This window comes from Brienomyrus brachyistius, chromosome 18, assembly GCF_023856365.1.
Source record: "Brienomyrus brachyistius isolate T26 chromosome 18, BBRACH_0.4, whole genome shotgun sequence".
NCBI lineage: Eukaryota > Metazoa > Chordata > Actinopteri > Osteoglossiformes > Mormyridae > Brienomyrus > Brienomyrus brachyistius.
The window spans coordinates 4901780-4927267 of NC_064550.1; the positions used below are offsets into that span (position 1 = coordinate 4901780).

A 25488-nucleotide genomic window follows, 5' to 3' on the forward strand; every position below is an offset into this window, starting at 1 on the left:
AGGGTTATGGCTGCACTTCCCCTTTCCTGTTTTGTTTGATTTTTTTCCACTAAACACAGACTCTAGCATGAATGTGACCAATTAAACTTAGTGTTTTGTTCATGCTTTCGGCGATGCAAATGAAGTTCATTCACGTTTTCAAGACGTGACATTGCTCTCAAGTCCCCCTGAATACAGTTCCCATGAGGGGCACCCTGCACTCACTCTATTCTGCCCTGCCGACCCCATTCCAGGAAAGTATATACTGTAGGCACATGACTTGGCATTTCCCATAAGCCCAAAATACCCAGAATTGGAAGAGAGATATAACAGAGGGGAAGGGCGCACTGGCAGGCTTTTGCGGCAGCTTCGGCTAGCCTGGCCCTATCAACTGCCAGCATTCATATCTCCCTCAATGGGCCTCACGCTAGCTATGAGGTAAGGGAAACTGAAAGCCTATTCTGTGAACAGAGGACATCTCACTGACAAGTGCACGACTGCCACTGAATAAAAAGCCCATATGTGGTAAACAGTAATACATTTATTTCTGTAGCCAAAAAGCAGCATGAAAAGATTACATTTCCACTGGTGTTAATAAAGTTCTTCCAAGAGACAAGCTAATCTGTCCCCTCCCATAAAAACACCCACTGGCAAAATAGCGAGTATAGGTACGCTCTGTTTTCCTGTAGTTATGGATTAATTTAATTTGCAAAATAGGGAGTATAGGTACGCTCTGTTTTCCTGTAGTTATGGATTAATTTAATTTGCAAAATAGTGAGTATTGGTACGCTCTGTTTTCCTTTAGTTATAGATTAATTTAACATTTAACTGGCAAAATAGTAAGTATAGGTACACTCTGTTTTCCTGTAGTTATGGAGTAATTTAACTGGCAAAATAGTGAGTATAGATACGCTCTGTTTTCCTGTAGTTATGGATTAATTTAACTGGCAAAATAGTGAGTCTTGGTACGCTCTGTTTTCCTTTAGTTATGCATTAATTTAACTGGCAAAACAGTGAGCATAGCAATGCTCTGTTTTCCTTTAGTTATGCATTAATTTTCAGGTCATAAAAATGTCTGTAAGTGAGTTTGTAAAATATGCTTTAGAAATCTGCATTCAAAGAAAGTATATTACATCAAATCTTCCATCCAGCTTCTGACCACATATCCTGGTCAAGGTTGTGGGGAAATTTACTACATAAAAAGTAAAAACTTAATGCACGCACAATAGATGTCTACTCTACCAATGCCTTTATAGCAAATCATCTTTGTAGAATTTTTGTAGCATTAAATATAGTCGCAGTGTTTTAAGGAAAATTTTAAGTCTACATTTTTTAAGTCAAATGAAAAAAATATGAAAAAATGACCCAAAAAAACATAAAATATCTTAATGTTCCATTGTAAATGCAAGCTATTGTATTTACAGACATAAATACAGTGGTTTTCTGTGGCTAGTGCTTCGGTCGCTTGTCTTTGCTGAGTGTATGTTTGCTATTCAGTAATCATGCAATGTATACCCCTTTTTGTAATCAAAGACCTATTGAACCTATTGAACTAATAAAGGAAAAGGTCTTCAAATCCATTAATTTCCTGATTCATGAGTTAAAATAACAAAAGATAAATGGACAAAAATGAATGAAATGAATCCCTTACTATGTGATATCTATTCACTCCTTTGCATTCTAGTATTCAAGGACAGACAAGTATACATTGTTCTGCCTGTACTGCATGGAATAATGGCTTTTGTATTTATGTTAAACTGCCTTTGGTTTTTAGGAAGCTTGGTTTTCTAAGAATGAGATCTGTGTGGTGCAAACGATTCTCAAGTGCTGCCATCCAGATGAAAACTTGGTGGCTTGCGATCGGTATCGGACATTGTCCGACAGAATAAGGGCCAACCTCAGTGGCTTAAACCCATTACATCTGCCCTGCTTTGACTTCTATTCTCGTCACTATTACAAGCATGGAGGCTACGAGGGATACAATAATTGAAACATGGCTGCAGCTCTTCACGATCAAGGACCTAGTTTTAAGTAGTGACCCTGATAGGGTCTGAGAACGAAGCCAAGGGCTCGCTGTGTGAATTATCTAATGATCCCAATTACCTCCACATGGTCTGAACATTCTCAGGAAGGGTAAGGAGTGCAGCAGCTTCACATAGCAGTCACAAGGAAAATGAAGACTATCATTTGCTGCAGAGGTTCTACTTAAACCTAATGATAAAATCAACAAATAGTTGCACTTACAATATGTAATATGATCTAGCAAAGTAGAAATCAAAAACTGATCTAAATTTGGACATCTCAGATTACTCAAGTACCTCAATTAGTTTAAATTTAAAAAAAAACAAGGACATATATATAATTTTTTTCTGTATTTTAAAATTACATAGGCATCTGTAACTGCACTTACATGGAGGAAGAGGAAAACACACCAATTAAATAAAGCAGTAAATAATATTTTAGAGATGTAATATCTGAATGAAAAACCTGGTACAGGTATTAGTGGAAACTTTCTAAACATGCATCTCTGCAAAAGTATAAACATGAAACATCACAAAGATAAAAAAAAAAAAAAACATATAAAATTTCCAGCCTTATGGATATTCCATAACCAACAGCCCTGTAGGAATCTTCCCTTCCATGTGTATCTGTAGCTGCCCGAATAATTATGCAGTTTAAATTAATTCCATACTCCACCATGAAGTGCAAGATGGCCAGATTAACAAAGAAAGATGGGAGAACGAAAGAAATGAAGACTGTGTGATACTGACCACTGATAATTTTAGAAGTCATTTATTTTACAGGGCAATTTTGCTTTTGGCGAAGGGAAAGTCTGAGCTTGTTTCAGGAGGGATTTAGACATCGACCCAGTCTGCTTTGTCAAGCCGTGAGACAGAAGGGGGCTCCTTCTCCCCCAGCTTCTGTCCATGGACGGGCTCGCATGGTGCAGACGGGAGGGAAAGGCGATCCCAGATGGACTTGCCGTGCTCCACTGGAGACGACGGCTCTAGGCCCGGGTGCTCGCGGCAGCCAGGACGGGCGGCTCGCCGGCCAAGGGTCACCCAGCAATGAAAAGCTGCTGGAGGCCAGAGGGCCTCAGAAGACGGACGGTGACTATAATGCCTTACTCCTAATGAGGACATCTCAGGCCGTGCTGCCAGAGGAACTGATACAAAAACATTACATTTTAACATGGGGGCATAAAGCCGTTGCTGACCTGACAGAGATGTGCACAGTCAGGGAAGCAAGGACTGAAGCAAAGACCAAAACAGGGACTGAAGCAGGGACCAAAGCAGGGACTCAAGTAGGGACCAAAGCAGGGACTGAAGCAGGGACCAAAGCAGGGACCGAAGCAGGGACCGAAGCAGGGACCAAAGCAGGGACCGAAGCAGGGACCAAAGCAGGGACCGAAGCAGGGACCAAAGCAGGGACCGAAGCAGGGACTGAAGCAGGGACCAAAGCAGGGACTGAAGTAGGGACCAAAGCAGGGACCAAAGCAAGGACTGAAGCAGGGACCAAAGCAGGGACTGAAGTAGGGACCAAAGCAGGGACTGAAGCAGGGACCAAAGCAGGGACCAAAGCAGGGACTGAAGCAGGGACCAAAGCAGGGACTGAAGTAGGGACCAAAGCAGGGACTGAAGCAGGGACCAAAGCAGGGACTGAAGCAGGGACCAAAGCAGGGACTGAAGTAGGGACATAGAACCTCAAAAATCTTGCCCATAGTAAAGTGTGAGACTAACGATATTCCTGTCTCCCCTGCACGCATGTCGTTGAAATGCATATCGCCAGTAAATTTAATCCGCAAAGCTTGATATGATAAACCTTATATAAACAGTGCTAAAACCCGGATCAAATACTTTTGCCAGGCAAATCGCAAACAGTTCGATTTTCTCTAACGTTCTGACAGTGCTAGCCCACTTACTGAGCACAAATAGACTTTGGTACTTTACTCTTACTAAGCATCGCCCACAATACATAAAAAGAAACACAGTGACTTAGTACTTTACCATTTACTCCAAAGAGACTATGCCACTTAGTGCCATATTATGACCATGTTACATATGTTGATTACTACAACTACTGAAAAATTGCACCTTTAAGCAAATTATTGTTTTTTTACCATATTTTTTTTTTGCTCTCTGCATTGATTTCATTTCAAATGCTGCCATTTCAAATTGGATGTCTTTGTGAGTGTCTTAAATTTTGTAAGGATGGATCAAACAGGCAAATTAAATAGGTCAGTCACAATTCAATCTAAACTCACCATGGCTAGCAACATAACGGAGCAGAACCCAGTATATGTGTGTGTGTGTGTGTGTGTGTGTATATATATATATATATATATATAGACACACACACACACACACACACATATTTCTGTGCTTAAGAGAGCTGGAGCGACATAGGGTTCTAGGCCCTGGGTCTGAAACACTTCGTTATACTCTTTAGCGAGAAGAAAGCAGACCCCCAATATTTGCCTTGTGCCATTTCTGCCAGCTGGCGCCTCGTTTCCAGGTTACAGGTTACAATTATCATTCCCATTGTCAGAAGCTAATAAGCAAGACTGATGGTCCAAGCCCCCAAGTAGTCCTACACTTCAACAAGTGTTGGCCTGTTTTACCCAGAATCCCCTCTCCTCCAGAAAAAAAAAAAACATCGCAGGGCACAGAGCCGGTAAGGTGCATGTGTCGCCCAAGTCAGCATGATGCGTGATTGCCCCCCGCAACCCCCCCCATCCTCATGTGATACTTCTGTCTCTGGAGGGTAACAAAGTTGAGGAGGCTGCATGCCCATTTACTAAAACTCTTTATAAATTTTGCGAATTTTCAGTGTCTCTTAATATGAGGGAACACCCGAATGAAACAGAACTTAATTTGCCTTGCATGTCTGAAACCATATCAGGGGAAACCAGTCATTTTTACTCTATTGGTTTGATCTGGACCAATTCACAGAGCCCTCATGACATTTTTACATCTCGCAGACGACAGCCCTGTTCCAATTAAAAACAGTTTTGCCGTTGCATTATGATATATTAACCATATGCAGAACAGAAAAGTTCCACGACTTACAGGGCCCTCGATTTCCCACAGCAAAATCAAAGCTCTAGTTGCTGAAGACAAGACAGGACAAACTAACCACAGAGACAGGCAAGCGGATGGCGAATAGTTATACTGTGGTTTTTTTCTTTACACTGACAGTGTCAAATATTTATCTGTCTTTGTCTTCATTTGAACAGTTACAAATCATTGTCTCTTTTCCACCCTTGGACAAAAGACGCATTCCTAGTTCATGTTCCCCAGATACGTCGACCAGATACCATTTGCTCTCCAGACCAGACTGGAGGAAAAAGGGCCAGAAGTCAATAATATAAAGACAAGATGCTTTTCTTTTTACCCTTAAGCGCTGGCAGAAAATTTAAAGCCCAAGCTAGATGTAAAAGCTTGAGTAAGAACGCTTTTGTTGACATATTTGGGCCCTGACAAAAAATATATATGTCTACCACACACACACGCACACACACACACACACACACACACACACACACACACAAACAATCTATAAAAACCCTTTATTAACTTCCCCTCACAACACAACTTCTGTCCTGCGGATGGATTAAAGTACCAAATATCCTTGCCCAAACAACCAAAAAATTTGCTCAAAAAAACTATAAAAAAACAGCCACTCTACGCAATTAGCAATTAAACACTGAAGTGTAGCCTATTACTAATACTGAAGTAAAACCACCATATAAAATCTTATCAGATGTATTTTTGATTGTATTTTACAACATTCATAATGATAGATTATATTTTACAAGCTTTATGGTATAGTATACATTATTATATGGAAGAGCATATCTTTGCTGTCTCTGTAATTTGAAGACTAAAATCCGCTAAATTAAGATGGACTATGTACACACAGCTTGTGTCATATTAAGTTCTTCCCCAAGATAAATAGCCCTACATTTGTTACCAGTTGTGTATGCTCGGGCGTGCTCTAGTCCTTCATAGACTTATTTTTTTTATTACAATGCTTGTACAGTTTTTCAAAGCAACAAATTTAGTGAGAGATTCCCGGTTGCCCTTGTCTTGTGAGAAAAAATATGTAATGGTACACTGGGAGTTATTTACACTGTTATACACCCCTGTGAGAGAAGTAGAAGTAGATGAGGATAACATTACACAGTCCAACACTGTTATTGATATTCTTATACTTTAATTGTATGAATTTAGTATGCCATTTTCCTTGCAGGAATTTCATCTACGGTGTGGCAGGCATGTTCCCATCAAACCTTGTTTTATGCAAAATTGCACAACAGAAATAACTGTGTTCGTGGAAGAATATAGAGTTGGGGACAGCCCACTCCATACCTTAACAATTACATTCAAAAGACCAAGCTTTGCTTTGAGTATTAAAGGCCTCCTTTTATAATCAAAGCCTTTGATTTCACAATATACATTTCACTTTCTTGTAAACCTTGTTCACTCATATTTTTGGCACTATAGAAAATTTTATGAAATTTCAGGGAGATGTTCCCAGTGACCCTGTCCAGAATGAGTGGTTAGGAATTGATGCAATTTATTTTTGCGCTGACTGAATACAATTTAGATTCATTTTACGAATTCTGAAATGCCCTGAATTTGAAGTAAAATGTCTAAACAAAGGCCTTAACCCTGACAGCTTGACATGTGTTGGATGCTAGTTGACTCTGCTCTCTAACCTCCAGCTTTCCTCATGAATGTGTCTCTTAATACATGAACGGTAAATGAAGAAAATAAAATCACAGTAAGAACCAGAAATATAACGCATGATTCCATTTCTGACAGCTTTCCGTTTTTCCTTCTACATCCTTTCCAAATTCGAGCCGGACTGGGTGTTTTGAATTCATGCAGCTGTATGACAGGCAGTTGGACTGCAGTTCGGATTTAGATCAGCTTTTCATTACACCCCTAAGAAGGAGCTCTTCCAAAACAAAGCAAGTGTACTGCTTCACAGACCACCATGTTCAGGAAGGCTACCCCATTACACAAGATGTAAACATTAAGGGAGAAAACGCATACCAGCCAAAACAATGTTAGACTGATTTATTTCCCCTGTTTTCAAATCATGTATGACCCAATACATGTTTTGGATATGCATGTCATATCAGAACTGCCAGTATTACCAACAACCTAAAAACTGACCAAACGGACATTTTTAATGCATTTCTGGAATGTTAAATTCCATGTAAACATTGTCCATGGAGATGGCAACTGACTGATGAAGCAGTAATGGCACATAATTGTGTTGGAAACTTTAAAATCCCCGAAGGAATGAATCAAAATGATATTAATGAATGGGCACAGAAGAGAGAATTAATGAGTTCAGAGACGTGAGCAGATATGAGCCTGATGTGTCCTTCAGCTTCATCAGGCTCTCTCCGACAGAAATTTAGGCCTAGATTATTTTTCCATTATTTCTTTCCAGAGGTCAAATGTGTGATTCTTCACAAGTCTAAGCAGCTCAAAACACGATCCAATGTCTATTACATATGCATCTCTCTCACTGTCAGTGTCACCGACAAGCCAGAACATCTTTAGGGCTAATGATCCAATTCTTAGATGAACAACATGCGTATCAAAGTTATACATATAAGTTGAGAAGCATGTTTTGTCTGGTACATAAGAGACATACATGCACTCCCACAGCCTGCAATGACATTCATCACCGCAGCTGGAGGTCGGCAGGCTGTTCCTGGAAAGAGAACACGAGCGATACCTAATGCCTCTGCAGACACGCACACATACAATTCAGTTAAATAACACGTCTTCAAACCTGCGAAAGAAATCTGAATAATGTTTGGGAGAAACCCCACCAAAACACTTGGAGAAACTCCACATACAAAGGGCAGTACTACAAGAAACTGCTTTACTTCCACAATATAATTATTACAGTATGTATTTATATCTCTTCTAGTACCTTCATTGTAAAGCTAATCGAAGCATCATTGAAGGAAAGAACATGGCTTTGAAAATAAAAAAGAACGCTTGCATAATAATAATAATTTGTTCCTAGCTTAACAAAAGCACAAGCCCAGCTATGTCCGCACTTTCTTGCTCTCGGCCATATCTGGAGGCTGATGGGACCCATTGTGAAACCTCATTTTTTTAAAGCTATTAAAATGGGGATGAGAATTAAGAAGAAAGCACATACACATGCATGAAGACTGCATGCATTGTTAAACATAAAAAAAAATCAGACCATAAAATTTTCTTTTAATATTTGTGATTCTTATTGACCTAGTTGTTTAAATTAAGAACAGATCACCAGGTCAAAGGAAATGGATGAATACTGACTACAATGAACTCAGCAAAATCTCAAAACTTCAAGTAAATTCTACATTAAAATACTGAATACATTTTTGATGATTTCCTTTTTCAACTTGGACGTATCCCTTATGAACTTGGAAATATTTATTGTTCAGCATTCGCATTTGACACCCAATAAAATAAACAGTATTGCTGTTTTGTTAATTTATAATAAAGTATGAAATGACACATACTGTTTACCCTTGTTATGTACTACTTTCTATTTCTGATCCCCTCTAAAAAATAGTCTGCATATCTATATTTATCAGAAAAAACTATTACTTAAAGAACATTTAATGCATTTGCAGATGTATAATTCATCTGATGATCCGGTGTTTCAACAGGTTTTTGCATTTTGCATGGTAGGCTGCATGGAAAAATACTGTATATACAGTTCTGTAGCAAACTAAGAAACCACAGCAACATGTTGGTTTCACTTATTTCTCCGTTTATGGGAATGTATCTGTATAAAATACACATTTTTGCAAACTGCAGCCTGGCTCTTCCCTGCTTCTCATTGATGAAGGGCTTCTCCTTGGCTTTATGGGTCTTTAAGGGCTTCTGGGACTGCTAGCAGCCCTAGCAGTCCTAACAGTGCACTTCACACCACTTAATGTTTCTCATTCTTTCTGAAGGTCACATGATGTCATCCCCTGATTCATGAGGCACTGTTGGGTAAGTTGGCAGTCATTGCTGGCATTAGAAAGTTGCTTCTGCCCTCTAGTTGGCTGCTTTTTGGTCATCGCCATTGTCTCCTGGTTCACCTTGTTCTTGTGTACTGCTGTCTTTGACTTTGAGTCTGGAAGCAGCATAACCAGGATTAAACCAGGATTTAAGAATGCAAATGTATATTAATTCAAACAATTCAAACAAAAGGCTGTATATCAAATACAATGCCAGAACAGATCTGTCTAACACTTTTCATTAACCTTTAGGGCATACAGATAATTACTCTCATCTAGTTCTTTGTATTTTTGTTCTTGTTTAAAAGTTGATTTTTTTTTTTTTACCCATCTGAGACTAGCCGGGTATTTCTGAAAAGTAGGAGAACATGCTTCTGTTGTTGTATTAGGACTATTCATGACACACATGCTCGTAAGACTGCCGATATCCCACACTGGGCGTCCCTCACCACCGGAGGCCCTGCCTATGAGAACAGCTGCATAACACCCTACAGCATTACCCTCCTCACCACTTGACCAGAACAGAGTGATCGGTATGTTTTTCGAAACAAGCACCATTACATTCTGCCATCAAAACAGCTTTAACTGGGGGAAAATCATTTCTTGAAGACTGAATTGTAATGTTTAATAAAGTTTAAAATGATGTCCTTTTTCATGGGTTTATGACGATGTAATAGTATGATACCAGATTTTTTGTGATGTTTCCCTGTTGGCTATGAGCACAAAGGCAATAGTGTCATCCTGACCCTGATGTGATTCTTTAACACTTAGAGTGTTTATATAATTCTATAATAATAAAATAATATTATTTGTATAATACCTGATTTCATAAACACTATTAATTAAATTATACTGGTGAAATTTGGGGTGCTGTCTTCAAGATTAAATTCTAAAATGCCCATTAAAAATCTTTTTTTTTCTTTACTGGATTTGCAAGCTGAAATATATGACTAGCATTAAAAAATGTAATTAAAAAAAATGAAGATGTAATGGAGATTCAAGGACGGAAATTCTTTAAAGTTATCTTGCCTGGCTAGCCCAAGGAGCGAGACTTTACTGCAACGTTTACTAAGGGTTAAATCTCAGACCCAGGGTTAAGGAATCAGACTGGAGCAGAACCATTATACAGGAATCAGATTTCAAATTTAGTCTAATGGCACATATATGCCATGTGAATTAGAATAAGCCAAAAAAACTGACATCACAAAGGGGGTTAGACTCTACTTTGAATGAAAAAGGCCTTTCTTTGATTTTATATGCAAAATATGTATTTGTATCTCAACATCGGTCATTGTGCAAAGACTCTAATGGGCATTTCTCAGAAAATGGAATAATGCTCAATATAGTGTACATGACTATACAGTATACAGAGTTTTATATGGGTTATTAAAGACATGCTGCAAAGGAGAGACTGCTAGAAGCACCGTGTGAGCACACGAGTTCAGAAGAACTCTGAGTAATCTGAATCCCGAGCCAAACTAGTCCCAGCAGGATTTCCTCCCTTGAGTCAATGATTCCTTCTTGCATCGATATTATATGCCCAGTTAAAATAATATACACTGAATTACAAGATGATTCTTTACTGTGCAGCACAATTAAGCAAATCTATTAGCAACTCTCCTATCAGACAGCAATACGCTCCTGCTGTCATCATGGAAAAGAATACTCAGCCTGTTTAAAGTGTTTTTTCTTCTCCACTTACTTATTACATCGGTAATTCTGAAGTGTCTGTGTTATGTCGTTCTAACTTTGTTTCGCATACCCCCACTTAGATGCGCACAAGACACAATTATTTAGGGGTCAGTTCTCCCAAGCACTTAAGTGAAAAGAGCGAGTACCTATACTTTTTTGACTTGTGCCTAAAGTTAAGGGCACTTTGGCAATCTACACACTTTCGGCGGAGAAACTCTACAATACGGGTGTGTTGCATTTAAAGGACCCTGAAGCTCATTCTAGCACTGGCTTCGTCCCATTTGCCCCACCAACTACACACTTAAGCCTAGTTCATACTTTAATGTTCTGTGTGTGCTTTCCCGCGCTTTCGGGCCTGCGACAGTTGCTAACAACAGAGAAAAGACAAGCAATTTTCACTCTGAGAGGGGAAGGCTATAGTTACAGAGTAATTGCCAGGAAACTGAAAATTCCTTCCGGCACAGTTGCTTATACCATCAAGAGACACTAACAAACTAGATCTAATATGGAGAGGAAGAGGACTGGGAGGACTCGACCCTCTTCTAAGGCACAAGACAAGGTCATAAGAGTCACCGGTTTACATAACAGAAGGTTAAGTGCACCAGAAATCAACGTGCCGCTGAATGAATACCATGGCGCGAAATCGTCATCTTCAACTCTGCACAGAAGACTGAGGGTGGCAGAGCTAACAGGATGTGTTTAGCCAAAAAGCCGCTATTGAGGGATCCTAACGATTGGAAAAGCTTTGCATGAGCCAAAGAACACAGGACCGGTGTGTAGAAGACTGGCGTAAGGTGCTGTGTACTGGTGAATCGAACTCTGAACTCTATGGTTCCCCAAGGAGGCGTTATGTGCCCCATTGCACTGGGGGAAGGATGCTACCACACTGTATGATTTCAAGGCAATGTGATGGTGCGGTGGTGCTTTGCTGGATCTAAAGTTGGGTATCTGCATAGTGTGACTGGAATTTTGAATGAGAAAGGCCACCATAGCATCCTGAAGTAACATGCCATTCCATCAGTCAACGGAATGATTTGTCAGCCATTCTTTATGCAACAGGACAATGACCCCAAACATACTCCAAACTGTGTCACAACTATCTTAAAAGGAGAGAAAAAGACGTGAACCTGAAACTTATGGCCTGGCCACCAGAGTCAGCTGACCTTAACCCATAGGATTAGTTGATGAACTGGGCAGAAAGGTCAAGGCGAAGCAGCCAGCCAATGCATCAGACCTATGGACAATGATCCAGGAGTGTTTGAGAATTTAACTGAATATAATGTCCACTGTAGAAAGAAAGCCTCGAATTTTCTCTGCTGTTATAACTTCTAGAGGAAGTTACTTTGATTAATCAAAAATATGACATTTCCTTTCTAAAAAAGTATTTAAATGATAATCCTACTGTATGTTGCATTTGTTAGCAAAGAATATTGAGTATAAATACATTAGTAAATATTAACCTAAAAACACCATATGCGATTTACTTAGGTATTGGTCATTCTGTCAGCATATATGGATTCATTCACCCGCTAGATGGAGATAAATAATTAAATAGTGAATAGTACAAATCGTATACATATTAATTACCAAAGTTTGTTTCATTTCTCCTGCCTTAGTATACATCCAAATAAATTAACACTTATGTAATTTATTCTTATGTTAACTAAACAATATCATTCTTGTTCCAAAGATATTATACTTGTATAAGACTACATATTAGAAAAAAATCTCCACTTTAATTTAGCCATTTAAATATTTATTTAGACTTTTAGTATATGGAACTACTTTATCCTTCCCTGCAGAAAAGAAACAACATTGGCTAATAAGACCAATGTAAAAAAAAATGTCACCAGATGCTTGAGATATCAAAAATATTAAATCTAGCATTTTTTAGATTTGTCTTGTACAAACCAGGTGTGACTCAAAGCAGAAGTAACCCCACATGACATACCGCAATTGCACCTCCTGAATTCCAGAGCATGTTCGGAAAATGTCTTTGCTTTGCTGAGCTAGGGTAACAGGAATTAATTAATCATTAAACATATGGTAGTGATGTAGGTCAAAACTTCTATTTTTGAACATTGCACTTTTATGATGCAGACGTCACGTGAATGCAGACGCAGGTGTCTCATTCAGACAAATGCAGACGTCACGCGTATCGATGCAAAAGCAGTAATCTATTGAGCTGTATACCAATAAAGAGCTGAGACCCTCCATCTGAGTTCCCAGTAAACGGCGCCATGTTTGTAGTTCCCAAGTACCTTCACTGAGGGCAAAATGTCAGCATGAGCCAGCTGTGAAATGGGGGTTCTTCAACAAAAACTCATATATCGCAAAAGGAATATCACAGAAAAAAATTTCTATGCAGATTTATTTTGGAAACTGTACAGAATCCAATCACACTCAGTTGGGTACCCCAAATATCCCGAGGTAATCACTGTAGGCAAATGTGACAGATGCAACTTAAGTGTTAAAGCAGGTTAAAAATTTAGCTCGCTGGATAAATTTTTATGAGCTTCAGAGCTTCAAAAACTAAACCAAAGCTGAATTCATATAATAAAGGTTAGCGGTTATATTAGCTGAAACTTGTGCTTTTTTTCCGAAGCAGTTCTGTCAAAGAAAAGAACAACACTGAAATTAAATCAAGCAGCAATCAATACTTTCATTAACAGACACTAGAATACCATCCATACTCAAAGGACAAGTCAAAGGTATATCATATACGCATTACATTTATTTTACATTATTATCAAACCTCTTTTAAACTTCATTTATGAAAGGTCACTTGCCCAGACAAAATAATACTTTCCTCACTGAATTATTAAGCATATTGCGAGACTTTTTTTCCCCTCTAATGGTATTCAGAAAATTCAGGGTGTTAAGCCAGAAAGAGAGTCTATGAAGCTGCACTGGGGGGGTGAGAATACAAACCTGTGGATTAGCTGCAGCGGCGCAGCATGAATCCACCGTGTTCAGCCTTTGCAGCTGCCATGATGCTGATGGCTAAGGCTCAGTGAGCCTTGGATGAGGCGTTAGTATTACATCTAATCCATTTTCTCACCTCCACCATACCCCCCATAAAAAACCGCTCCCTATAGTCCAGAAGACCCTTTTCAGGAACGAGCATACTTACAAAGGTTAGGCAAGCCCCGCGACAGCTGGCTGAAGCCATCAGGGAAAGTCAGCGGCTGACAGGCACCCAGGAACTGCAACCATGTCAAACCCGAGGGCTATACAAAGGAAAATCAAACCCCAACCTCCACCTGAAAGGCGCGGCAGCATGAGGACAGAAAAGGATCCTGCCAAAGATCAAACCCCAACCTCCACCTAATAGGTGTGGCAGCATGAGGACAGAAAAGGATCCTGCCGAAGATCAAACCCCAACCTCCACCTAATAGGTGTGGCAGCATGAGGACAGAAAAGGATCCTGCCGAAGATCAAACCCCAACCTCCACCTAATAGGTGTGGCAGCATGAGGACAGAAAAGGATCCTGCCGAAGATCAAACCCCAACCTCCACCTAATAGGCGCGGCAGCATGAGGACAGAAAAGGATCCTGCCGAAGATCAAACCCCAACCTCCACCTGAAAGGCGCGGCTCTATGAAGACAGAAAAGGATCCTGCCAAAGATCAAACCCCAACCTCCACCTGATAGGTGTGGCAGCATGAGGACAGAAAAGGATCCTGCCAAAGATCAAACCCCAACCTCCACCTAATAGGCGCAGCAGCATGAGGACAGAAAAGGATCCTGCCGAAGATCAAACCCCAACCTCCACCTAATAGGTGCGGCAGCATGAGGACAGAAAAGGATCCTGCCAAAGATCAAACCCCAACCTCCACCTAATTGGTGCGGCACCATGAGGACAGAAAAGGATCCTGCCGAAGATCAAACCCAAACCTCCACCTAATAAGTGCGGCACCATGAGGACAGAAAAGGATCCTGCCGAAGATCAAACCCCAACCTCCACCTGATAGGTGTGGCAGCATGAGGACAGAAAAGGATCCTGCCAAAGATCAAACCCCAACCTCCACCTGATAGGTGTGGCAGCATGAGGACAGAAAAGGATCCTGCCAAAGATCAAACCCCAACCTCCACCTAATAGGCGCAGCAGCATGAGGACAGAAAAGGATCCTGCCGAAGATCAAACCCCAACCTCCACCTGAAAGGCGCGGCTCTATGAAGACAGAAAAGGATCCTGCCAAAGATCAAACCCCAACCTCCACCTGATAGGTGTGGCAGCATGAGGACAGAAAAGGATCCTGCCAAAGATCAAACCCCAACCTCCACCTAATAGGTGCGGCAGCATGAGGACAGAAAAGGATCCTGCCAAAGATCAAACCCCAACCTCCACCTAATTGGTGCGGCACCATGAGGACAGAAAAGGATCCTGCCGAAGATCAAACCCAAACCTCCACCTAATAAGTGCGGCACCATGAGGACAGAAAAGGATCCTGCCGAAGATCAAACCCAAACGTCCACCTGATAGGTGTGGCACCATGAGGACAGAAAAGGACCCTGCCGAAGATCAAACCCAAACCTCCACCTGATAGGTGTGGCACCATGAGGACAGAAAAGGATCCTGCCGAAGATCAAACCCAAACCTCCACCTGATAGGTGCGGCAGCATGAGGACAGAAAAGGATCCTGCCGAAGATCAAACCCAAACCTCCACCTGATAGGTGTGGCACCATGAGGACAGAAAAGGATCCTGCCGAAGATCAAACCCAAACCTCCACCTTATAGGCGCGGCAGCATGAGGACAGAAAAGGATCCTGCCGAAGATCAAACCCCAACCTCCACCTGAAATGCTGCTACTTTCAAGAAGGTAAATTTTTCCGAAAAAATGAATGGAAGAATCTCTAATTCCCAGGGCTTCTACTGCTATTTCTCAGTTGCTCAGATCCGTTTCACATATTCATGGGCTAAAGGATCAGGACAGTGTTATGTTTCATATTGAAAATTGTGTGAGCAAGAGTCCATCTGGTACAACCTGACACTTAAAGCGCTGTAAGCTGAGGAGGGACTGCGTTGTCCATTAAAATAAATCTTCACTGTAATGTTCATCCTAATGGGTTTTGGAATGGATGTCAGATCCATCCGTTTCACAAGCCCTTAGCCTGAATGCATGGTTAAGCAGAGGCCCCATTTAAAAAGATCAAGCCTCTGTTGTGGGCCGTTCATGTCCTGTCTGCCACACATGAGTGCTGACGCTTGCCACTTAAAAGCAGACGGGTGACATTTTGGCTTAACTGTGTGGAGCAGCAGCCACATTCCAGACCTGCACCTCACTGCTTGTCTTCTGGTATTCCTGCCAAATATCAGCTCTTCCTCCCTTCATAATACCAAGGCCATGAAAGCCACCCCAAAACTTAAGCTCAAGTTGTGCCAGTGGCAGAGGCCAGGGTATGGTGGAACACTGTGGGTCACCACGCTTCATAGATGAAACTCATTGGGCCCTGCTTTGTAAAATTAAATAGCATGTGTCCCCAGAAAGCAAACCCAACCATAAAAGCAGAAAGGGTATTGTCTGATATTAAATGAGACAAGTCACCTGCTTTCTTGACAGTGAGTACATGCGCGAGAGTCTGTAACCGGTCAATAGCAAGCAAATTTTAAAAAAATAATTGACCCCAGTGATTTTACATCATTGTAAATTAAGCAAGATTACATTTCTGCACTCTTATTTTCTCTCCACAAATGACATCATATTTTTTAAACTTTAAACAATCATTACTGATCATTCACTGGTTTTAAACATACTTCCTCAAAAAATCTTAAAAATTTACATTGACATACATCCACACAAAGAAAAGAAAATCATCATCCATCTTCCATAATCATTTATCCTTTAGAAAGTTGCATTGTGAAGAAAAGCAATATCTGTAAAAATCTGATTAGAACTTGTGAAAATGTAGCCACTTTGAGCTGTCAGACTCTATTCAGACAGATGCCACTGTATATTGCAGATCTTTCTTCTAAAAATGCCATGTGTAATTCTGTGTCAATCCATGTCAACCTGAGATTTACTATACTGAAATTAGCCCGGCTGTCTTCAAAAACGCCCGCAGCATAACTTTCAAGCTGACAGACCAGTTGCTTTCTGTAAGTGTAATATCAGCATGCCTGGCCTCACAATGGCTGCTTTTACACTTTCATTCTTTGTGGGCTTAGCCATCCCGAGGTGGATCCAAGTTCCTGCACATTGTGATCAGATCGGAATTCCTGTGAAATGTGATCAGAACTCCTGTGAAGCAGGGGAGTGGAAAGAAAGAATCGGAGGCCCCCCTTAAGACTTCTTTTCTTGTGTGCGGCTAAACCCCAATGAGCTGCATGGGTTTATAAAATAGTTTAAAGTTTTGTGTCCCCTATTTAAATTGTGACAAAGTTAATCCTGGGATTGTCATTAAGCACAGGAACGTCGGTCAGATTGAACAGATGAGTCTGAACTTTCCCTTTACAGCTGGCTTTATAACTGTCAGAAGGTCAGACAAAAAAGCATTTTTTTTACACATTTAACACATATAACATTTTTAGATTTATCGTCTACTTAGTTAACTAGGGCCAAAAATTATTGTTTTAACTATATAATCATGAGGTAGATGGCAATGGTAATGGTAGGGATGGTGTTACTGCTACAGATTAGTAAATCTGCTAATACCTCCCGAACCCAGTGTTATTTGCGATGCAGGTTGTCCAAATTGCATTTTATGTAACTGTTGTAACTGGTCTTTTGCTCAAGATCATTTGCAAAAAAAAAAAAAATAAAAAAAAAGTTTGGGTCAGGAACTTCTAAAAACAGCACACAAAACCCAGCAAAGTATAATCTCAGAACTTAAACACCACCAAATAAATAACGATTACAGAAAGTTACCGCAGTGGAGTTTTGCAGGGCATTTTGGATTATCAAATGCTCCAAAGAATCTGATAGGGTGTGCTCTTCCATGGTCATCCAGAAAAGCAGCATGTAGAGAAATAAAATGAGTATAAAAAGCAAAACTAAAAATATCTTTTTTAAAACAAAGACCCAGTGGAATTATGGTGAAAATCCCGCAAGGCCCTTGAGAGTGATTTAGCAGCCCAAGCAAGCATAAAGTAGTGTTATTCCACATGCCCATCTCAGTATCCATTGCGATACTTCTCCATAACCACTACCTCCCACCATAAAACCATCACATCCGGCAGCAACTGGAACAATGTTTATTTAGTGCCCATTTAAAGAAAGAGATTCTAATACTAATGCAGGATAATGACACTCAACAAAGGACTTAATCTTCTAATGGTGAGTGTGTTCTGAAAAATAGCAAAGTACATATCCTGAGCGATCCAGCATAGAATATGGGTGTATGTGAGCATTAACTTATATACCTATTTAGTAAAAAGAACATATAGTTAGCTGAACAGTCAGGTGTGTGAACTTAGCTAGTAAAAAAAAAAAACTGGCATAAAAACAAAATATTAAATATTTTGCTCAAAATTAATTAAAGTTTTTTTTTTTTTAAATCAATTTAGGCTAAAAACACACGCTGGGTGTTTCCTTTCAAAGAAACACAATCAGAATTTCAAGTGCTGATCTGGATGAACTGCTAGGTCCCTCTGGGCGCCAGGCATAAGCAAGCAGAACAACAATGATCAATCGGGATGTGCAAATAAACATCATATTGCTTGAGAAAACGACCACTAACCTCTTATGTTTACACCTGTCTGTTTGCAACAGATACTTTGTATAAAACACATGTGGAATTCTAAATACCGTTAGCATTTACAAATATCATAGCAACTCCACAACTATCTAAGCAACATTCATTATTCACTACAGATGCATTGTACATGTATTTAGTAAAATCTCAAACTATGTTAAAAGTTATATGTTATATTGTTTTTTCATTGTAAATATAGCTATGAAAGTTAATGTGATACAATTTACCTATCTAACGCTTACCTACAATCACAATAAATGCCTCTTTATCAAGTAGATACTTTTGAAAGCTTTGTGATGGTTTAGTATCACTTTACAGTGATTCAATTTCCCAGTAAATTTCGTGGAAAAAATACATAATGTGTATTTCTAAATATTTAAGAGGATGCATTGTGATGTTAAATCACAGGCCAATAAAAAAAACTTCCAGAATAATTCGAAGAAATAAACCCTGTACGTTACAGGCACATTATAAGACATTTTTTCAACCGTTTCAACTTTGCTTTACAAGGATTAAAAATGTTTTTTTCTGTATGCTTGTAGGAATATTCATTCCGGTATTAGATAAAAAATAAATCTGCGTTCCAGAAATAATGAATGACATGAGAAAATGAAATACGTATCGCCAATGAATAAATTATAAATAAACTAAATGATTAATTTTATATATATATATATATATATATATATATATATATATATATATATATATATATATATAATGTACCATATAATAAAAAATATGACTACCAACACCACCACTACAACTACGGCTAATTATATCTAATAATATCTAATTATAGCAAATGTGTTTCTTTAAATAGCATAAAACAGAAAAAAACTAATATTATGCCATTCCTCGTTCTATGTAAAATGTGTTCACTTTGTTGATAGAACGATAGAGCAGAATCAAGAAATCTGAAATAAGCAACCCCCCCCCCCCCCGCAAAAAAAGAAAAAAACAAAACGAACCAAAACATAACATCTCAAATTAAAAATTCAAGCAGAAGTTGCGAAATGCTTCAGAGCATTAGCGAGCTCGCCGTAAGTTCTGGTAATTGCTATTAACATAAAATATTTTGCAAGCTTAGCAGAATAAGTACAGCAGCAGAAAGCGCAAGGGTAAATCCGTCCCACTTCGAGTTCCCGGTGAATGAATTGAAGATGTAACACTGGCTACACTTACTTCTGGTTTTGCGAGCTCCATAACACCGATTCCAAGGATTTTGCAACTGGTAAGGCATATCTGCAAGTTACTGTCAAAACCCATAGGTAATACTTCCAGCAGCACCCAACTCCTGCCATCGCCACTTTTGTTTGTGTGGCAAGCAGATAAGACGGAGAAAATCCTGTGATGATGATGATTGTAACTCCCAATAGGTTTTCGATCCAGATCAACAAAGTCGCGTTAATATTTTGTCTGCGTGCCAGGTTGTGGGTGGCATGGAATGACCAGAGAGAGAAGCAAAATCCGATTATTTTATTGCAAACTTCCTTTCGTTGTATTACAGTCCTTGCTGGAAAGCTACTTTCTGGAAGATGAAATATTGTAAAAACGACCTTTCCTTACTTGCCGCTGCAGTGCAAGAAACGTATCAAGCATGCAGAACAATACATTTCTTTAAATAAAGAAATTTAATTTCGCATCTCTCCTTTAAGGAGCCTACATAAAATAGAGGAGAGTGTATGACTTTCAAACAGGTTGCACGCCGCACTCAGTTACCCGTGTAACGGGCGTTTTGAGGTGTTTGGAGTATTAAAAAATAGTACTTTCTTTTGGGATGGATCACTTTGCGCTTCTGATCTTGTTCTACAGCACTGCGCGTGTATATATTTATTTTAAACTGTTAAGCACACATCCATTGCTCTGCAAAGAAGGAGGCGAAGTTTTATATACATATATATAAAAACTCCAGTCAATTATTTCACGTATAAAATGCTCCATCAGGGTAATTATCCACAGTATTCCGTACGATGACTTGTCGAATCCATTAACCCCCTCCAGAGACAATGTTTCTCATTCAGGAATCAGAAATTACTTAAATATTGTTAACACATCTTCTTCTTCCTTGTGTCTTAAACATTCCAGTCATGTGCTAAGTCCATGTTGATTTAATCCAAAAACACAATATATTGGCTCTGTTCCCTTTCAAGAGAACAAGAAGGACTGCTTCACATAGTTGACATTGAAACTGTAAAAAGAAAAAACGGGGGGATGTTGTATCAAATGGCAATTTTTCTGCAGCTCATTTTCATCCTCTCACGTACTTCCTGACTAAAGCTGCACGGCAGAGCATGTGGCAGAATCTGTAACACTGCGTCCAGACTTGCGCAACTGGCAATGCAACCCGAATCTCAGGCGAGCAAAGGACAGCCCTGGCATGCCGGCCAATCACGGCAGACCTCCAGGGTCCTCGAGTGATACTGCATTTCTTTGTTGCTCTTCGAGTCAGATGTATTTCTAGCGTTACTGAGTAATGATACTTTTAAAAATATTATTTACATTTTCTCCAGAGACAAAAATCACTACCAATGACGATATCTCGTTGAAGTTACCATCGAATTACAAACAATATTCTATTTATAGTGGTTTAATACATAATTTTAGTCTTGACACAATATATGCGTTATTAGTAAGAGATTTTAGAGCATTAATTAAATGCTTACTGTGCACCTTACGACTATTATAAGAGTTATATGGTGTAAGTGTAAGTCTCCTAAAACTTAATTTATCTGGGTAGGTAAGCGTGTTATTGTGAAATATGTAGGTCTCTTCTATTTTTATTAAGTGCTTTTCTTAACTTTCGTCTAATAAGTGTTAATCGTACTAATTGTGTTTCTTTAAAAAGTCAATGTCGCCCTCTATCGGCAGCTGTAGAAGTATTGCGTAAATCAGATTTGGTTAATAATATTTAATAAGTCATGCATTATTATTACTGAAGTTTTTTTGGGTTGCAGCGCTTTCTTTTAGAAACCAAAAATTCATGGATGCCAAAACATAGTGAGATATGTGAAATATGTAGGATTTATTTCAAAAACTTTATTGATTCCAGGGGGAAATTCTTGTGCATATAACAGCAATGCAAAGTGCAGATAAACAAACATACATTGTGTACCTAATTATTATGCAAGGGTGTGTTTTGCAGATTTTAAATTGTTTAACATACACAACATTTTAAGTAATACCAATGCATTCATTGCCACAGCAGTAAATGTTATATACGGAAAGACTTAGATTTGTATGTTACAAGGGGAAAATATAATAATTTTTCAAAAACATATGTGTGCACATTTATTATGCAAGACAAGCTGTTCAGTGATGTGTACTCCTTTCCTTCTCTCTAGATCTCCCTCTTTAGCAAGGCCCACAGGTTTTCTATTGGGTTCAAATCAGGTGAGCAAGGGGACCAAATCATCATTTTGCTGTCTTTGAACGCTTTGCTGTAGTTCCATGCATGAGATGGAGCATTGTCTTGCATCAGTATTACGGACTTTTTGAACGATGCTGCCTTCTTCTGGTACTACTGATTGAGGAAGGTGTCCTCCAGTAACTTGCAGTAGTTTCTGGGGTTCATTTTCAAGCCGTCTTCCACCCTAAAAGGTCCAACCAATTCACTGCTGATAATTGCAGCCGATATCATTATCCCTCCCCCACCTTGGTGAGCGATGCAAGTCAGCAACCCAGCCATGGCCCCAACCAAGAGGTCCAACCAGGATCACTCTCATATCATCCGTCCCTAAAAGCTATGAAAAATCTCTCTTCATATATTCCTTTGCCCATTCTTTACGCATTTGCTTATGATTTTTATTTAAAGGAGGCTGTTTTCCTGCCTTTCTGACCCTGCCAATCATGCAGAGCACTTTGCACCTTGCACTTCTGCAGAGTAAAGGAAGTTTGCAGTTCTGAAAGATGGTGGCACTTAAGGCTAAAAGGCTCCTGCATACTTCCTGTTTAATTCTTCTCGACATGCTTTTTGCAGCTCTGTGGTCTCATGCTCAGAAATCTATTAACTATGCGGTGACCACAACTCAACACCTTTGCAGTTTCAATAGTTTTGTAGCCCTGTGAAAGCTGGTTAAATATTTATGTCTTTTCATCTTCTGTTTGGTCTCCTTTTTGCCCATTTGTACAGCAGCAAAAATCTACCCAATACTTATGCACACCTGAATTTAAGGCATTCTTCATTTTAAGCAACACCTTCTCCCAATAAAGTAATTAAGTCACCTGACAAGTAAATATAGTGCAAACAACTAAAAAAATACACAGTACACAAACAGAATATCTTAAAAAATAAATACAAATGAAGAACCATTTTAATAACAGGGTAACTGGTTAGCAGATGAATGAAATGTACAACATTTAAAATTTGTACAGGTGATTGTAAGGTGGATGCATTGCACCAATTTTCTTGTAATTCCGACTTATTCTTGAAGTTTGTGAACATTATCATTTTCCTGGGGTGTTAAATGTAGCGAATACATTTATAAGATTAACCCTTGGTTCCCTTATACAGCCAGTATTACGTACAAGCAATAAAAAATTCCAAAAATAATGAATTTGAAAATGAAGTTAAATGTTATCTCAGTTTGTTCAGTTTTAATTATTTTTGTCCCTCATGCTTGTATAGTAGTTCTGTTTACGTTCAGTCATTAACCTTGAAAGTGCTTTTCCTGCACAGAATCTTGGAAGGCATAACCCAGGAAGCACAGGGAACTGGAACTGTACACTATACAGGATGGCAATTCATCATGTGACATGCACACTCTCTATGGGCAATTTAGACGTGCCATTTAGGAAGCACAGGGAACTGGAAATGTGCACTGTACAGGATGCCAATTCATCATGTGACATGCACACTCACTATGGGCAATTTAGATGTGCCATTTAGAAAGCACAGGGAACTGGAACTGTGCACTGTACAGGATGGCAATTCATCATGTGACATGCACACTCTCTATGGGTAATTTAGACGTGCCATTTAGGAAGCACAGGGAACTGGAACTGCACTGTACAGGATGGCAATTCATCATGTGACATGCACACTCTCTATGGGCAATTTAGACATGTCATTTAGGAAGCACAGGGAACTGGAACTGCACTGTACAGGATGGCAATTCATCATGTGACATGCACACTCTCTATGGGCAATTTATACGTGCCATTTAGGAAGCACAGGGAACTGGAACTGTGCACTGTACAGAATGGCAATTCATCATGTGACATGCACACTCTATATGGGCAATTTAGACATGCCATTTAGGAAGCACAGGGAACTGGAACTGTGCACTGTACAGGATGGCAATTCATCATGTGACATGCACACTCTCTATGGGCAATTTAGACGTGTCATTTAGGAAGCACGGGGAACTGGAACTGTGCACTGTACAGTCATAAGGAGGAGGGGTGGGGGGGTGATGTATATCTTGACATTGCAATGGGTGCACATGCAATACTCACATAGTGAAAGGAAGCAATGTAACAAAGATTTTAACATCATTTTAAAATAAGGATTTCATAATTTTTAATGAAGTCTAAAAGTTCACAACTAAACATAACTAACTAACTTCGATATAATATGAGTTTGTCTGGTACATGACTACAATCTTTGTTAGATGTATGTTTCATCCTCGCATGCTGCATGCTCAGCGAATCGGCTTCAGTAATGTGTGGATTCATTATAACAGATAACGAATGTGTGCCTTTTAATATTGAGGCACTGAAGTAGCTAATGCTGCCCTTCCATTAGGCGATACTTATATAGATCTGTTCAATGATCTGAAATGTAGCAAATGTGCATAGCTTTAAGTATCTAGGTAGTTTGAAGGACATACCCCCGGATGATAATTAGATATCAACAGATAATTGGTTACGTTGCATTTCTCGTAGCTGTTGCAAATAAGTGTTGCTCAGTTGCCGAGTCAGTGTGTAATAAATGGATTTTTTGGCTGATGCGAGGAATGTGTTTGGTCTAAGAAAATGCAACTGAGTGCGTTTGATGTCTGTAGCCATGATACATTCTTGTAATGCAGAATGATTTAATTACATTAAATGTAGCTACCATCTGTTTTCTATGATGATGTGGTGTCCTGTGCTACTCTGAGAAGGACAGAAAATCCATATGACCACCAGTCAAAATGTTCTGATTCATTTAACCAGTTCCTTACATGACAATCCCATGCAAAAAAATGCTATTATCATTGTTTTAAGATGATATGTATATATACATCATTAGCAAGAATAAAACTGCCACTACAAGTGACTATATGTATATATAAAAGAGTAACAATGAAACATGTATACATAGAAAGTGCAAGTTAATATTATTGTGATAATTGATTGAATCAACACATTGACATTGCAAAGCTATTCACACTCGGACGTGCCATCATCACCCACCTTCACTCTTAGACTGGGGAGCCCCTTTCAGTCCTGGCAGGAGACCAACACGTGAGCCCCCAGAAAGTGCCGGGCGATGCGCGCTCTATCCCACAGCTGAGCTCCGGTCAGTACTGAAATCTCCCCCTTCCTTTATACTAATTTTGTGCGCTGCGTGCGGGCAGGGGATGAGCTGGCCAGGCTCACCCCCCGCCGACCCCCCCCCCCCCCCCTCAGGCAATGCATTCTCAAATTTCCGATTTTGTCCGAGTAATGCTGCCTGCAGTTTCAATCGGAAGTGATAAAACAAGTTTGTATAATCAATGTATCCCCCCCTCCTCCTGAGTTTGGGGGTAAGCGTTCTACACACACTGACTTACTAGGTGCAGTTCCCAAAATAATTAAACAAGTACTCTTGAGCAGTACTTTCCCTTCCCATGAAGATAAGGCAGGTGTCTCATACACTGACCAATGGCGTACAAAACATATTGAGCAGCACCTTTCCCTGTCTTCAGCAAGCCCCTATAAACCCAGGGAAACGTGGTAAGTGTCCTTGAATAGGGTAAACATCCCAGAATAAGGATTCTTTCACATAAGAAGTTATATACAAGTTATATAAGTGATCAGAGAGGAAAAGAAACATGCTTATGCTATTCTATCCGTAATACAATAATACTATAGGTGAATCATGGACGACGTATTTGATCAGTCCATG

The 25488-nt window shown here is 39.5% G+C and overlaps 1 protein-coding gene across 1 annotated transcript in view; it reads right to left on the reverse strand.

Annotated features, from left to right (window-relative positions):
* The window catches only part of LOC125712649 (ephrin-B1-like), a 58318-nt gene extending 37595 nt beyond the window's left edge, over positions 1-20723 (reverse strand). Inside the window, exon 1 of the mRNA XM_048982932.1 lies at positions 19584-20723. Within this exon, the coding sequence (XP_048838889.1) occupies positions 19584-19702 (119 nt within the window). The 5' untranslated portion in view covers positions 19703-20723. The remainder of the gene's footprint in view (positions 1-19583) is intronic.
* Positions 20724-25488: the final 4765 nt, after the last annotated feature.